This window comes from Haplochromis burtoni, unplaced genomic scaffold (assembly GCF_018398535.1).
Source record: "Haplochromis burtoni strain Fernald_Lab_line unplaced genomic scaffold, NCSU_Asbu1 Contig_38, whole genome shotgun sequence".
Lineage (NCBI taxonomy): Eukaryota > Metazoa > Chordata > Actinopteri > Cichliformes > Cichlidae > Haplochromis > Haplochromis burtoni.
This window is the reverse complement of record NW_024582399.1, coordinates 943,778-957,233: the sequence shown is the minus strand read 5'-3', so window position 1 is coordinate 957,233 and position 13,456 is coordinate 943,778. Positions and strand designations below refer to the sequence as shown.

At 38.5% G+C, this 13,456-nt stretch overlaps 2 protein-coding genes across 2 annotated transcripts in view; both read left to right on the top strand.

Annotated features, from left to right (window-relative positions):
* Window positions 1-350: 350 nt before the first annotated feature.
* Window positions 351-6,546, top strand: pjvk (pejvakin). The gene is made up of 5 exons (XM_042219772.1): window positions 351-622; window positions 2,391-2,586; window positions 3,088-3,229; window positions 4,441-4,558; window positions 5,735-6,546. Exons 1-5 carry the CDS (start codon window positions 412-414, stop codon window positions 6,034-6,036), a joined length of 969 nt encoding a protein of 322 aa, XP_042075706.1. The 5' UTR covers window positions 351-411; the 3' UTR covers window positions 6,037-6,546.
* A 3,495-nt stretch (window positions 6,547-10,041) lies between these two features.
* Window positions 10,042-13,456, top strand: part of pwp2h (PWP2 small subunit processome component) — a 29,515-nt gene continuing 26,100 nt past the window's right edge. The window contains exons 1-6 of the mRNA XM_005920137.3: window positions 10,042-10,184; window positions 10,528-10,640; window positions 11,267-11,361; window positions 11,448-11,547; window positions 12,922-13,065; window positions 13,147-13,282. Coding sequence (XP_005920199.1) covers window positions 10,167-10,184; window positions 10,528-10,640; window positions 11,267-11,361; window positions 11,448-11,547; window positions 12,922-13,065; window positions 13,147-13,282 — 606 coding nt within the window. The 5' untranslated portion in view covers window positions 10,042-10,166. The remainder of the gene's footprint in view (window positions 10,185-10,527; window positions 10,641-11,266; window positions 11,362-11,447; window positions 11,548-12,921; window positions 13,066-13,146; window positions 13,283-13,456) is intronic.

The following is a 13,456-nucleotide window of genomic DNA, read 5'->3' as shown; positions in this document are numbered from 1 at the left end:
TTAGACTCAAAGAGGAACATGTAGCAACAATACCATCTGTATAATTCCTTTAATACTTAATAGCAATAGACTTCCATACTTTAAGTATACCTTGAAAATCAAATTTTCCAAATACAGATGGCAAAAAGTAAAAAAAAAACCTTATAATTACTTCTTCCACCTTATTTGTCAGGTGACAGGAAGGTGCAGGCCTACAGCAACCTATCAGGTTAACACACACCTCACTGTCCCATATTCCCTTACAAATTCCCTGCATTATTTAACATTTCACGAGTTTGTAAGAACACTCCCGAATCAGCTTCCCCATTGAGAGAGAGCACTCCTCACCATAACCAATACAAGCAAAGGGTGCCCAGCAGTCAAGTACAAGCTGTTTTTTTTACCTGGTTCGATATTTATGCATCTTTAGAAATGTTTGCTGCAGCGACCAAAAACTTTGTGAAGCAGGTGGGAGACACAGGGAGGTTGATCCCTGTCCCGAGCCTGAGTGAGGCTGACCGCTACCAGCCCCTCAGCCTGGTTACCAGAAAGAGGAGGAAGCATTTTTGGAAGAAGGACAAGTATGCCTCAACACCTTTCTCACTGAAAGACATCCTGGTGGGCGAAAAAGAGATCACAGCAGGTACATTAATGTCAGAAAATTCATATCTGAGTAAATATAGCTAAATTTTATGTTGAAACATGAGCCTTTTCCCTTTAAAAGGTTTAAGATTGGGGAAAAATAAGTTTATTCCACTCTAAGTATTGTATCATGCTCCTGCATTTTGTTGAATATATAAAGACTGCTGTCCACTGCAGCCACTGTCTCTAATTTACATACAGTATTTTTTAAATCTTTGATGTTTTTTCGCTGATTCCAAGCAACCTGAGCTACACGCCTTAAGGACTGAACGGGAACACATTTGCATAGGCTGAATTTCCCAGAGGAACCCACCCGAGGGATTAATAACGTTTTATCTAATCTAATCTGAAAACGCTTATCTATAAGCTTTGTGTAGGCAAACACCGCAAACAGATGTAACCACGCAACCATAAAACAAGCATAAAGCCTTTATAGTCACGCAACCCACCAAAAACTTTGCAGTCATTGCTTTGTTGCTAGCAGATTGCCATGGTCACCGGTAGTTTTCTCATGCTTGTCTGCAATTGGCTGCAAGTGAAAAAGTGCGACGCAAAATGATCATAGTATGTCTGTAGTCTGTAGTGGTTATATGTCAGTAAAACCTCAATTAAAATGTTATATGGATACATGGACAAAAATAAATATAAAACCCAACATATCTGATTTACTATCTGAAAACGTTGTTACCTCCCCTAAAGTTTTAAATGAACTTCTGTAGGTTCTAATAATCTTTAGCCTTAATATTATTTAATTATAATAAGTAATGTTTGCAATATGGTCATCTTTAGGTTTCACAACAAATCTTAACTTGGGCGAACTTTGTTTTCTCTAATCATTTACAACCCACATGAGCAAATCTGGTAGCTTGTTATGTTTCTGAGGTGACCACTGTTTATGTTTGTGGAGTAGGAGCCCAGGAGCTTAACAAGCTAGCTAGTTAGCAAGCAGAAAAACATCTAATATGGCTCATTTGGGAGCTTTACTATTAGCTAGGCTAGTTGTCTCCCCTTGCTCCTAGCTTTTAATCCATACATAGATAACGAACTGTTTTCTTGTTATTATTTATCACTATACAGTTCTTCAGAGTATTATCAATCTAACGCAATAATAAAACAGACAAAAAAAAAAGGCTAACAAGCTAATCTAAGCCTATTGCCAGTCATTCTGAAAGCATTTTTCAGCACGTAGCAGCCATGTTGTTAATACTTTCACTGTAGTTAGACAATAATTTTAAAGTAATGTGCAGAGAATCATAACTTTGATTATTTCCGTGGTGAACAGGACATCAAAGCTGCATATATTCACCAGCTTAATCTGACTGATAAAGCAATTCCTCTACCGATGTGGTGCTGCCCATCTGCTTCAAGGTTGAATGTTGTACATTCAGAGACGCTCTTCTGAAAATTTTTGTCATAACAAATAGTTCTTTGAGTTCTTTGGCTTCGTGTAGTTTGTTAGAGTGAGACATAAAACATTTTTATAGTTTTCAAGTTTTTGAGACATGATTAATTTTCTTCATTCTAAGAAAAAAAACAGTTAATTTCTTAAATAAACATTTTAACACTATAAAAAATGTTTCACTGCTGCCACAAATATTCTAAAATGTACTTTCATTGTTAAAGTATATGTTATATGTTATATAAGTATTATTTAATCTATGCATGAACAGATACCATTTTACTGTTGGGACTGGAGTCGGACCTACTTACAGTTAATGCTTACAAAAGCATAAGTTAACCATAATGTTAACTATTGTTTTCTTTTGCAGGGGTTTCCTCTTACCAACTCCTCAACTACGAAGATAAATCTGATGTAGCTCTCAATGGTCGGTTAGGGAACCACATCATCAATGATGTGGGGTTCAACATCAGTGGGTCAGACTCAGTGGCTGTAAAAGCCTCCTTTGGCATTGTGACCAAACACGAGCTGGAGGTGCCAACGTTATTGCGTGAACTCAACTCCAGGTATATGCATTGACAGACAGGGTATAACAGCAGCTCAGCAGGGGCTTTTATCTACATGTGCTGGATGTTAAAGCATCAATATCATGATAGTTTCTCAATACAGATTAGATGAAGTTACTTTGAGGTAGTGCTTTATTAATAATCAAGTAGAAGGATATATTTCTTTACTCAATTATTTATCAATTTGAAAAGTAAGCATAAAATACCCTAGGAAAAGTTCTTAAATTATGGCACTTTGTAAATCGGATATTTCAGGTATCTGCATTGAAGTATTCTCCTTATGTCCACAATAAGTTGTCTGACCTTCGACCTCTTTGTTACACGGAGAATGTGAGAAGAGGGTTTCCCTGTATAAACAATCATGTTATTCTACACCTTCATACATACATACAGGGGCTACATGCAATTGGACAATACAAGCCAGAGATGTTGCCTTGCTTGACTTTAACAGGTGCTAATGAGTTCATGTTTAATTCAAGCTCTCATTTTTTGATCTTCCAGGAAGGTGGACCTGGATCACTGCCTGATTCGTCAGTCAAAGGAGAGCGGACGCAGTGTCCTCTGTGTTGTCGTGGAGAGTATTCGCACCACGCGTCAATGCTCTCTGACCGTGCATGCTGGCATGAGAGGGACCACCATGAGGGTAAAAATACCTGTAGTTGTTTCATCTTAACACCCTCCAGGACCAAGACCCATCCAGGGTTAGAATTAGATTAATGTTTACTGGCTTTTCATAAGTTTTTTTTTTAGCTGTTTGATGAGTTTTTTAAATTAAGCTTCCTTGGTAAGATGAAGAAAGAGTAGTTCATGCTTTTACACCTTTACTGGGATACCTAAACTTGTCTTTAAGAGTCTCAGTGATTTGGTGCCAGCCTACTTGACTTAACCTTTAAAGCCCTACACTCTTGATGTTTGGAAACCAACTGCTCTTGAATGTTCCTAGATCCAGCCTCAAAAACTAGATTTTTCAGTGGCTGTCTCCATTCTGTGGAACAATTTACTCTTTCACACAAGAGCTGCCCAATTACTCAACCATTTTTAATGTGTCTTAACGCCCACTCACATCCTGGGCCATTTGACCTCAGTAAGTCACATGATAGGGTGGGGCTAGGCTTCACAATGGGTTCACCCAAAACCTTGGCTGATTGTGACCCACCTCGGCTCATGTGGTTAGATAAAGGATCATTAGGGGGTCCATGACCCTCTTGGGGACGTTCCCATATGGCTGAAAATCTGGGACTCTCCACCAGTTGCTTAGAACTGAAAAAGCTTCTCAGATGAGAGTTGAAACATCTTTAAGGAAACTTAGAGAAGTCCAGATGCTTTTCTTTCCAAGCTCCTTAGACTACGATGACCTGGATGACTGAGAACCTTCACAGATATTTTTAAATATTCTTAAATAAAACTCCTTACTTTCACTCACTGCCAGTTCTAGTTTAGCTCAGTATCCTGGCTTTTACTGCACAAATAGTCTTATTTACTTGAATTATTGTTTATTTAAATAAGTTTTATTGACTTTTATTGTTTATGTATGTGTATTTATAGTTTAATTAGTGATTGTAAATCGTTAATGTGTATTTGGCATAATGTGTACAGCACTTTGATCAGCTGAAGTTGTTCTGAAAATCTGCTATAGAAATAAACTTTATGTCTCTATGTATGTAATGGGGCCATGCTTAAATTCATAACACTTATATTTAAAACAAATGCGTCAAGGGCAGTGAACAATCCATCTCCCAATCATTTACTCAAAATAACGAGTCCTAACTCAATCATTTTTCCCTCACCTAATCCCAAATTCTCCGTTTAACCGCCTTTTCCATGTGTAACTATCAGCTTCCTGCTTTGCTCCAGTTTCAGATTGACGACGGCAGAAACCCCAAAGGTCGAGACAAGGCCATTGTCATCCCAGCTCACACCACCATCGCCTTCAGCATCTGTGAGCTCTTTGTTCGACTGGATGGACGACTTGGTAGGTGGGCAAACCATGCCAATCGTTAATTAGCCAATTAATTCATGTTTATGAGATGAAGCACTTCAAATGGCTTTGAAGTGTCTGACCCTTTGAAGTTTTAGCTTTAGTCTTTAAAGCCTTGCAGGCTAACTGTCACTATGAAAGCAGGTGAACTTATGGTCAACAGGTAAGGTGACAAAATCTGTATGAAGAACTATGTGAAGTGTAAGTGATGAAATAAGTCTAAATGGTCAGAAACAGTCAAAAATGAAATACTCAAAATGATTTGAAACCATAATTGTGAGCCTGCGTGACATTTATTTGAGTGTTTGAAGCTTGTCATCAATTTGGGACGATGGTGGTTGTAAAAACATCCTATACCAGCAGTTAATTACTGAATTGGTTTGATAACACGTTTCATGAAATCATCTAGAAACAAATTATTCTGAATTTCAGCTGGGCAACGCCTGTAATCTCATCTGGATTTCTGGGACTTTATCTAATGGATAAAGTGTCGGATGGCAGATACTTTACCTGTTAGTTCTGCGTGACTCCTTGTGTTCCTGTAGTGAAAATCACAGAGGGACTCTGACACTTCAGTACCAGCTAGTGAACACACATTTGAAGTCTTGGAATGAAGTCATAAAGTGTTTTAAACAAGAATTTAATGTTTTTGAGTGATTGAACACAGCATCCAAGCTAATGTCCAGGCATTGAAGGAACTTTTAGACCAGGTTCAGTCTCCACACTGGCCACCCCTTACTACAACTACTAAAGTTCTTGAAGTGTTTGATACTGCAGCAAGAATAAACTTTTAACATAGCAAAACCATAACAAATCTTACTCCAGCATTCCATAGACTAAGTTGTTATTAGAGATATACAAAGTCAATAATGAAATGTTTGATTTGTTACAAAAATAATAATAAACAACGCACATCGCCTGGTTTTCTTCTTCCTGTGTGTCAGATATTTGTGTGGCTCCGGAGTCACAGGGAGGCTTTGAGCGTGAGCAGATCAGGGAGCAGCTTGGTGGTTTCATTGGTCGCTTCTCCATGGGGCGACTACGCCGCTTCCTCTCTGGGATCATCTACGGAAACCCCTTTAGAGCAGGTATGATTACAGTATTTTTCATTAAATAAACTGACCCATCCTTCTGATACACTGAGTCCACTTTAATCCAACCCCTGTGTAGATGATCGAACATTCGAAGAGCTCACCCACTCTGACACCTACATGGACGACATGGTGACCGACTACTACGAGAAGGCTGCCAGCATGACGGACATTTCCACCGCTTACTTGAGGGAAAGCTCACATACAAGGGTCAACCTCCTCAAACACAACATCCCCAAGGGCCCCTGCGCACTCTGCGGGATGGGCAACCAACGGCGGGAAACCGTGTACGGCTGCCTGGAGTGCTCGACTGGGGGCCAGAAATATGTCCGGCTGCATGTGGTACCCTGTTTTGATCTCTGGCATAAAACCTTGAGGTGAAAAAGGCCTTTTTTTTCTCACAAGTGATACAAGTGCGACTGTTTATCACTCCTGCCGACAGCCTCAACACATCATGTCTTCAGCTGCAGCCAAGTGATCCAGTAAAAGATGTAAACATAAACCTGGTGCTATCCGTACCTTTGTGGTGTATCATTTTCAGTTTCCCACTGGCACCAGCGCATTTCTACACGTGTGCTGTGTGTGTACTGTAGCTGCCAGCTGATTTATTATTAACTGAGGGTATTAAAAATAGATAGGAGGAGGGATCGTGTGAAGGCCAGTGAGGAACAAGTTCCAAGTGTGTCACTGATGTTGAGTTTCTGTTTTAAATTTGTCTCGCTTGAATTTCAGTTTAAAAAATTTTTTTTGTTCCTTTGGGATTGTTTTATTTAAAGACATGCACTTCTAACATGCTAAGAAACACAACTACACAAGAGCCATAAAGTCAGCAATAGTTATGTCCTAATCTACTATTATCAAGGCTGTATGTCTTTTTACTAGGAAAATAAGATGTTTTAGGGGTAACATATTTCTATCTTTCTGTTCTTATTTTAACTGATTATTTAAGTGAGCACCTGGTTGAACACATCATTAAGGGTACTTGAAACTGTAAAATGCTGTGCCAGGTAGGTTTGGATAGAATTTTTCCCTTAATAGAGTTAATTTGCTTTAATAAATGAAATCGTTGTTTAAAAACTGAATTTTTAATTTACTCAGGTTACCTTTGTCTGATATTAAAATCTGTCTGATGATCTGAAAGATGTAAGAATGAAAAATATGTAAAACAGTAAGTTCTACTTTCAAATATTTTGTATGGCTTAAAGTCTATGTATGTACATTTAAAGAGAGCCATGCTGCACTTTTTGTGTAATAACAATTTGTACCACAAGATGGTGCAATGAGTCAGTGTAACCCAGGCATGTCCAAAGTCTGGCCCCTGTGGCCAATCATGGCTGTAGGTGGCCCGTCGTTTCTACCTTAAAATGTATTATTAATGGCCTGCAGACAAGAAGAAAATTAATAAAGTGTAATTTCTCTTTTTTTACACTCACAAAATACACACAATAGTATATAGTTTAATATTGACCAGAGACACTGATTTTCAGTAGCTCCGCTGGTGTTTCAGGTATTGCAGAAAGCTTGATCTTTATCTTATTTTTCTCTCCATATGCCAATGAAAAGTAGATTCATTTTGTTAAGGCTTGAACACACCTTATCAGCATAATGATGACTCTCGTGTTATTGAAAATAAATTGCACAAAAAAAAGAAGAAAATTATTCTTCAAAAAAGGCAAGGAGATGAGGGTTAGACACAACCCAAAGTGAGAGTGAGTGGCAAAGTTGTGAGCAGAATCACTGCCTCAAAATTGAATTGTGGCACATCTACTGACATCTAGTGGTGAGATTGTGCACACTGCACCTTTAACCCTCTGGGGTTGACTGATGCACCAGCGTGTCAAAATCACATGACCAATTTAAGACTACACAGCTACAAGATGCAGCAACTCAGAGTCTCCATTTCAACTTGGGTCGACAGTTTTTGAATTGTATCGATGGGCCACGTAAAACCAGTTATGATAAAAAAAAAAAAATTCACGCCATGTTTTTTTCTGAACAAAACTGCGGTTTTTACAGCGGGAAGAACGGAAAAAACTGCGTTTTCTGTGGACAGCAAACACTCTCCGCTTGCGAGTGAAAAAAGAAAAAAACACCCCTTCCCTATTGGTGTTAAAATTTACCATGTCAGCCAATCCAAAAAATTATATGGCAACATGTGACACTTGGTTGTTTCGGGAGAGGGGGACGTTTTAGGAGTGACACCCGCGACGGAAAGCGGGCGAGCGAAAGAAAGAGAGAGAGAGTTTTCAGAGCGACATTAGTGACGTTTAGCGTGTTTGGAGGCTGTAGTTAGTGTGTTGTGTAGTTATTGTTTGGTATTGTGTGTCAGATTTACTAGTGAATGTCACATTTGTTCCAAAAAAGCCACCAAAGGCAGATTCCAGTGTAAACGCTGTTCCCACATGGAAAACAGGACTGATGCACCTCCTGCTGTCAGACCTGCAGGGTTTGGTGTTCTCCTCTGTCTTATACTGAACAAACTATTTTTTTTTTCGGACTGGCACAAATAATTTGTGTACCTTTTTATTTGATGCAACACACCTGATTGTTCTGTAAATAGATTTAAATGGTTATATAAAAAATGCCTGAGGCCTTGATTGCATTTTTAGGTAAATAGTACCTTATAACTTTGTTGTTTGCAAAACTTGTGCATAATTTTTACAAATGTACGATTTCTATTTGCATTTCAAGTTATGAAAATTATTTGTTAAACATGTTTGTGGGTTTTACAGTAAAAAATATAACTTTTTTCTACTCTGATTTTTAATTTTTTGTCTGAAATTATATCAATTGTGCTAATATGGTATGCCAAAATGAAAAAATAACTCAAATTTCAGATATTTGAGGTTGTGCTGAAAATAATGATAAACAAATAATGATGACAAGGCAAGATAAACAGTTTTTAAAGTTGAAATGTAGAGGTAAAATCAAAAGTAGTCAAAAACGGCCAATTATACCCTGGACCTCAGAGGGTTAAATAACACCAGCTACAATATTGGATAATATGTGTTTGTTCAGCAGAACAGTGTCCAGTATGTTGGCTGATATACTTTATTTACATGATATACTTTGTTTATATCCAACTCATGTCAGCTGTGGTTTGTGAGTCAATATGGCTCGCCATCCACCGCTGTCAGATCCACTTTAACATTTTATCAATTATTTACCAAATTAAAAAACAACATGTGGTAACTTGTTTTTCATTTTGCTGCATACAAATTGAAAGCAACAAAATCACATGACCTTTTATCATCCTTGAGCTTAATCCTAGTACAGCATTTAATATAAACACTGTATGTTTATTTAAAAAATAATAATGAAAAACACTCCTTGTAATACATTAAAATCAGCTCAACTTTTATTTTAAAATCCAATCCAACTTTATTTATAGAGCACTTTAAAAGCAACATGGTTGACGAAAGTGCTTTCCAGTGAAAAAAAAAAGATAAAGAAAACAACACACATATTACCAATATTGTACCCGGTGTTATTTAAAAAGCAGATTAACCACAAAGACCTGGGAAAAGATAAAGCCACCTTGGGGAAATGGGGAGAACAAAAAAAAAACAGGTTGTCATAAGTTACGCATCAGCACAGGTAATGAAAACCACTAGTGAAACACTGCCCCCAGTGGTAAAAGATGTAGTCAAATTCTGCCAGTGTTAATCATAAAAAGTACCTTTAAGATAGCTTTAGAATTTGTTTACTTTATTCGTAAGAAGTATTGCATATTTATTTTAAGCTGAACATCGTCCTCTGGGATACTTGGTCAAATACTGTCTCTGCCAGTGACCAATACTTACATAAGTCTCCCTTCAGAAATCCCATCTTGAGAATAACACGTCGGTGTGCAACCATGCGGGGTAATGGCCATGTGTCTGATTTTAACTTAGATAAATTGAGGGTGTGAGTCCCCAACTGAGAAATAAACTGGTAATATAAGCAGTTTATTACAAGTGTCAGAGAAGATACTCTCGCCTCCTCTAACAACACTGTGGAGTAATTGCCATCTGAAGGATAAAGACTAAATAACTCTATATATGTGCTATAATGACATCTAGCACATATACTATCTTGCTCTACTTCCAAAATGATCTTTAGTTGCATAAACATGACTGATTAAAAAACATTAATATTATTAAAATAATACAGATAACACAGTCACCTCCAACATCTACATCAACAGTCCAACATTATTTGTCACCATCCAGATTTATGAGTTCTAAAAAAAGGTCTGGTCTATACAGGTGGATACACATGTTATGAAGGGGGGAGCTATGCATGTAGTCAAACCCCTTTTTTATGTTACAACCTTGTACTTTAACCTCCTTGTCACCAGAGGGCGCCGTGCAGTTTTCCAAGTCAACTCAAACCGGATGTGTCGACTGTCAACAAAACGCATCACACGTGTGGAGGAAGAAGAAGCATGTTGGTCTCACGTTCATAGTCCTGGGACTTATAAAGAGTTAAAAAGAAGATTAATGTGCTGAAGTTAATGAATATTTAGTAAAATGAAGTTTGCTTATAGGGTAAGTGCGCTGCTGTTAGCGACTTTGCTATAATCGCGATGCTTTGGTAGCGGGAATGCGTGTCAGACCAAACTCCATTTAAAAAGTTTTAGATTTAATAGGTTTTTCGATGTTGGAAGTGCTGTAAACATTCAAGTGTTTTTGCTTTCAATGGTATATCATTCATAATTATTTCGGCTTGTGTATATAATAACAAAATATCGGTTTAGTTGTGCGTGTGTGTCTGTGTTTTAATACAGTTTAATGAATCTGCCTCTGAATGTGTTGAATTCCCACGTTTTGACAGGAACTGCATACACTTGGCTGATGATCAAAAGTAAAATCACTTTTTTTTATTTTGTAGTTTTCCAATTTGCTCGGCGCAGTCTATCGCCAGGGAAATTTGAACTTCTCCAGAGATGGCAACGTTGTTATCAGTCCAGTTGGGAACAGAATCTCTGTCTTCGACCTGAAGAAGTAAGACAAACAGTGGTATAGGACACATACAGGAAAGGGTTATCTGTAAAGTCCTGTCCTACAACATCTGGATGCAGTGTCCAGCGTCTAGATGTTATTGGATCTGCAAAGAGAAGAGTTGCATGCACTGTTTTTTGTGGTCACTTAAAAGTATTCGGACTTTTTTTTTTCATGGTGTCCACATTAAAATACAACTGATTGTGCTGCAGTATAGGTTTCAGTGTGCAGGTGGGGTAGGATAATGAAAAATAAATTATATTTTCCATTCAGTTGCATCTAAAAGTTGTATTTGTCATGATAAATCTACACTGAAGTAGCTTTGCATGATTCTCTTCTGAACCCTTTGCCCTTTTGGCTTCTGTCACTTGACATCTTTATCCCTTCCTGCCTAAAAGCACATTTTTCCTCTAATTTGCCAACTTCTGGAAGCCTGCAGAGGGGCTCCAGGTAAAGTTTGTGCTATTGGTAGGATTATTTTCTTATTTGAAACTTTGTCTACATTTGCACACATAAACATTTCATATATGTCATAAAGTAAGAAAAAGCATAGTAAGTAACCTTTAAAGTCACCTTATCTTAAAAATAATGAAAATAAGACTGATGTGTTTTTAATCTCTGCCCTGCAGCAACACGTCTGAGACGTTGCCGTTCTCCACGACAAAGAATATAACCTGTGTGGGTCTCTCTCCTGATGGGAGCCTGGCGATCGTTGTGGATGAAGGTACAAAATATTTACAGTTAAGGTCTTCTTCAGGACTCGGACGAGAACAAAATCCAAGCGTGTCTGATCATGTTTGTGTCAAACAGATGGTGCAGCGGTGCTGGTCAGTCTCATCACCAGAGCCATCCTTCATCATTTCCACTTTCACAAACCTGTGAGCAGCATCCGCTTCTCACCTGATGGAAGGTAAGGACGTTCAAACTGTGCGACGCATTTTGCACTACTTCTTCTTGGTGTTAGTAAGACACAGCTCAGCAGAGTTTATATGGCAGTTGTAGTCGGACGTTTACATCCACTCATCATAGGCGTGAATGTGATGGTAATTTCAGGATTTTAATGATTTCTTTAAACTGATCTTCATCCAGAGTGGAATGATTGTACAGCACACGTCTTTAATGACTTCAAAAAAAGCAAGAACTGGGTGCACAAGTTTAAATTTATTTTGGATTTTCTGTAATTCACATGCACGGTGGTTAGCACTGTTGCCTCACAGCAAGAAATCCTGAGTTCAATTCCACCATCAGGCCGGGGTGTTTCTGTGTGGAGTTTGTATGTTCTCTCCATGTTTGCGTGGGTTCTTTCTGGGTACTCCAGCTTCTTCCCACAGTCCAAAGACATGCAGTTAGTGTGGTTAGGTTAATTGGTAGGTCTAAATTGCCAATAGGTGTGAATGCAAGTGTGAATGGTTGTCTGTCTCTATGTGTTAGCCCTGCAACAGACTGGCGACCTGTCCAGGGTGCACCCTGCCTTAAAAGGATAAGCGGAAGAGATGGATGTAATTCCCACAGGTTCAAGCACATAGATACAGGCTGTAATGTATACATTCACCCACTTGAATCTTTTAATAAGTGGTGCTGAAGGTTCAGCAATATCTTTTAACTTGACAAGGCCTTTTAATAGGAAGCAGACCCAAACTGTGACCCTCAGATGAGAGGAAATTGGTTAGGATGTTCAGGAACCACCAAGGCTCAAGTCTTTCCAAGGTGAAGTCAGATTTACATCACCATTGACTGAGACGGTGCCGACCAAGAGAGAAGCCCATACTCCAAAATTGACACATTTAAGCGCAACTGAAATTTGCAGATGCTCACATGGACAAGTCAAAACGTTTTATGGTAAGACCAGATAGAAATTGAGCTTGGCCACGATGATAACAGGTATGTTTGTAGGAGTGAATGTGAACTTAAGATGTGAGATTAAGCTATTTTTTTTAAATTAATAAAACAAATATTAAGCTTCTGGAATGGCTTTCCCAAAACCCCAACCTCTCCACCCTTTTGGAAATTTGTGGACTACACTTAAAAGCCGGGTCTGTGCCAGGTTATACCACTGGATTGTTGAAGGCTCCAAACGTGTCTGATCAAGGTGCGGCTTACTCAGGGACATTTAAGCAAACGTGAGTGGAGGTCTCTGTGGATCGAAGAAAATCCCAAATAAATTCAAACCTGTGCATCCACTTCTTATTTTTTTTTAAGTCATTAAAGACGTGTGCTGTAAAATCATTATCTGGAGAGAACAAAAATTATTCTGACAACTGTTTGCTGCATTTTTAATTTGTAGGAAGTTCATTGTAACAAAGGAAAACGTGGCTCTGATGTACCACGCTCCTGGGAAGAAGCGAGAGTTTAATGCCTTCGTCTTAGACAAGAGCTACTACGGTCCCTACGATGAAACCACCTGCATCGACTGGACAGACGACTCCAAGTGAGTTTGTCAAACATGAGAGTGCAGAAGAAGCCTGTAATTGGATAGGAATACATTGTGATTGTGGCGTTTTTCTTCCAGGTGTTTTGTGGTGGGCAGCAAAGACATGTCAACGTGGGTGTTCGGTGCAGAGCGCTGGGCCAACCTGATCTACTACTCCCTGGGTGGACACAAGGACATCATCGTAGGCTGTTTCTTCGAAAAGGACAGCTTAGATGTAGGTTTACTTCTGCTAATCTACATATATACTAGGGGTGCAACGATACACAAAATTCACGGTTCGGTTCGGTTCGATACTTTGGTGTCACGGTTCGATATTTTTTCGATACAAAAAAAATGTTCATGCCTTTTTAATTTCTCATTTATTAAAATTATAAATATATATTTTAAC

Coding starts and splice junctions, on each gene's coding strand:
- pjvk (XM_042219772.1), top strand. CDS start 412: ATGTTTGCTGCAGCGACCAAAAACTTTGTGAAGCAGGTGGGAGACACA. Junction 623..2,390: donor CGAAAAAGAGATCACAGCAG/GTACATTAATGT, acceptor TTTCTTTTGCAG/GGGTTTCCTCTTACCAACTC. Junction 4,559..5,734: donor TCGACTGGATGGACGACTTG/GTAGGTGGGCAA, acceptor ACCCCTGTGTAG/ATGATCGAACATTCGAAGAG.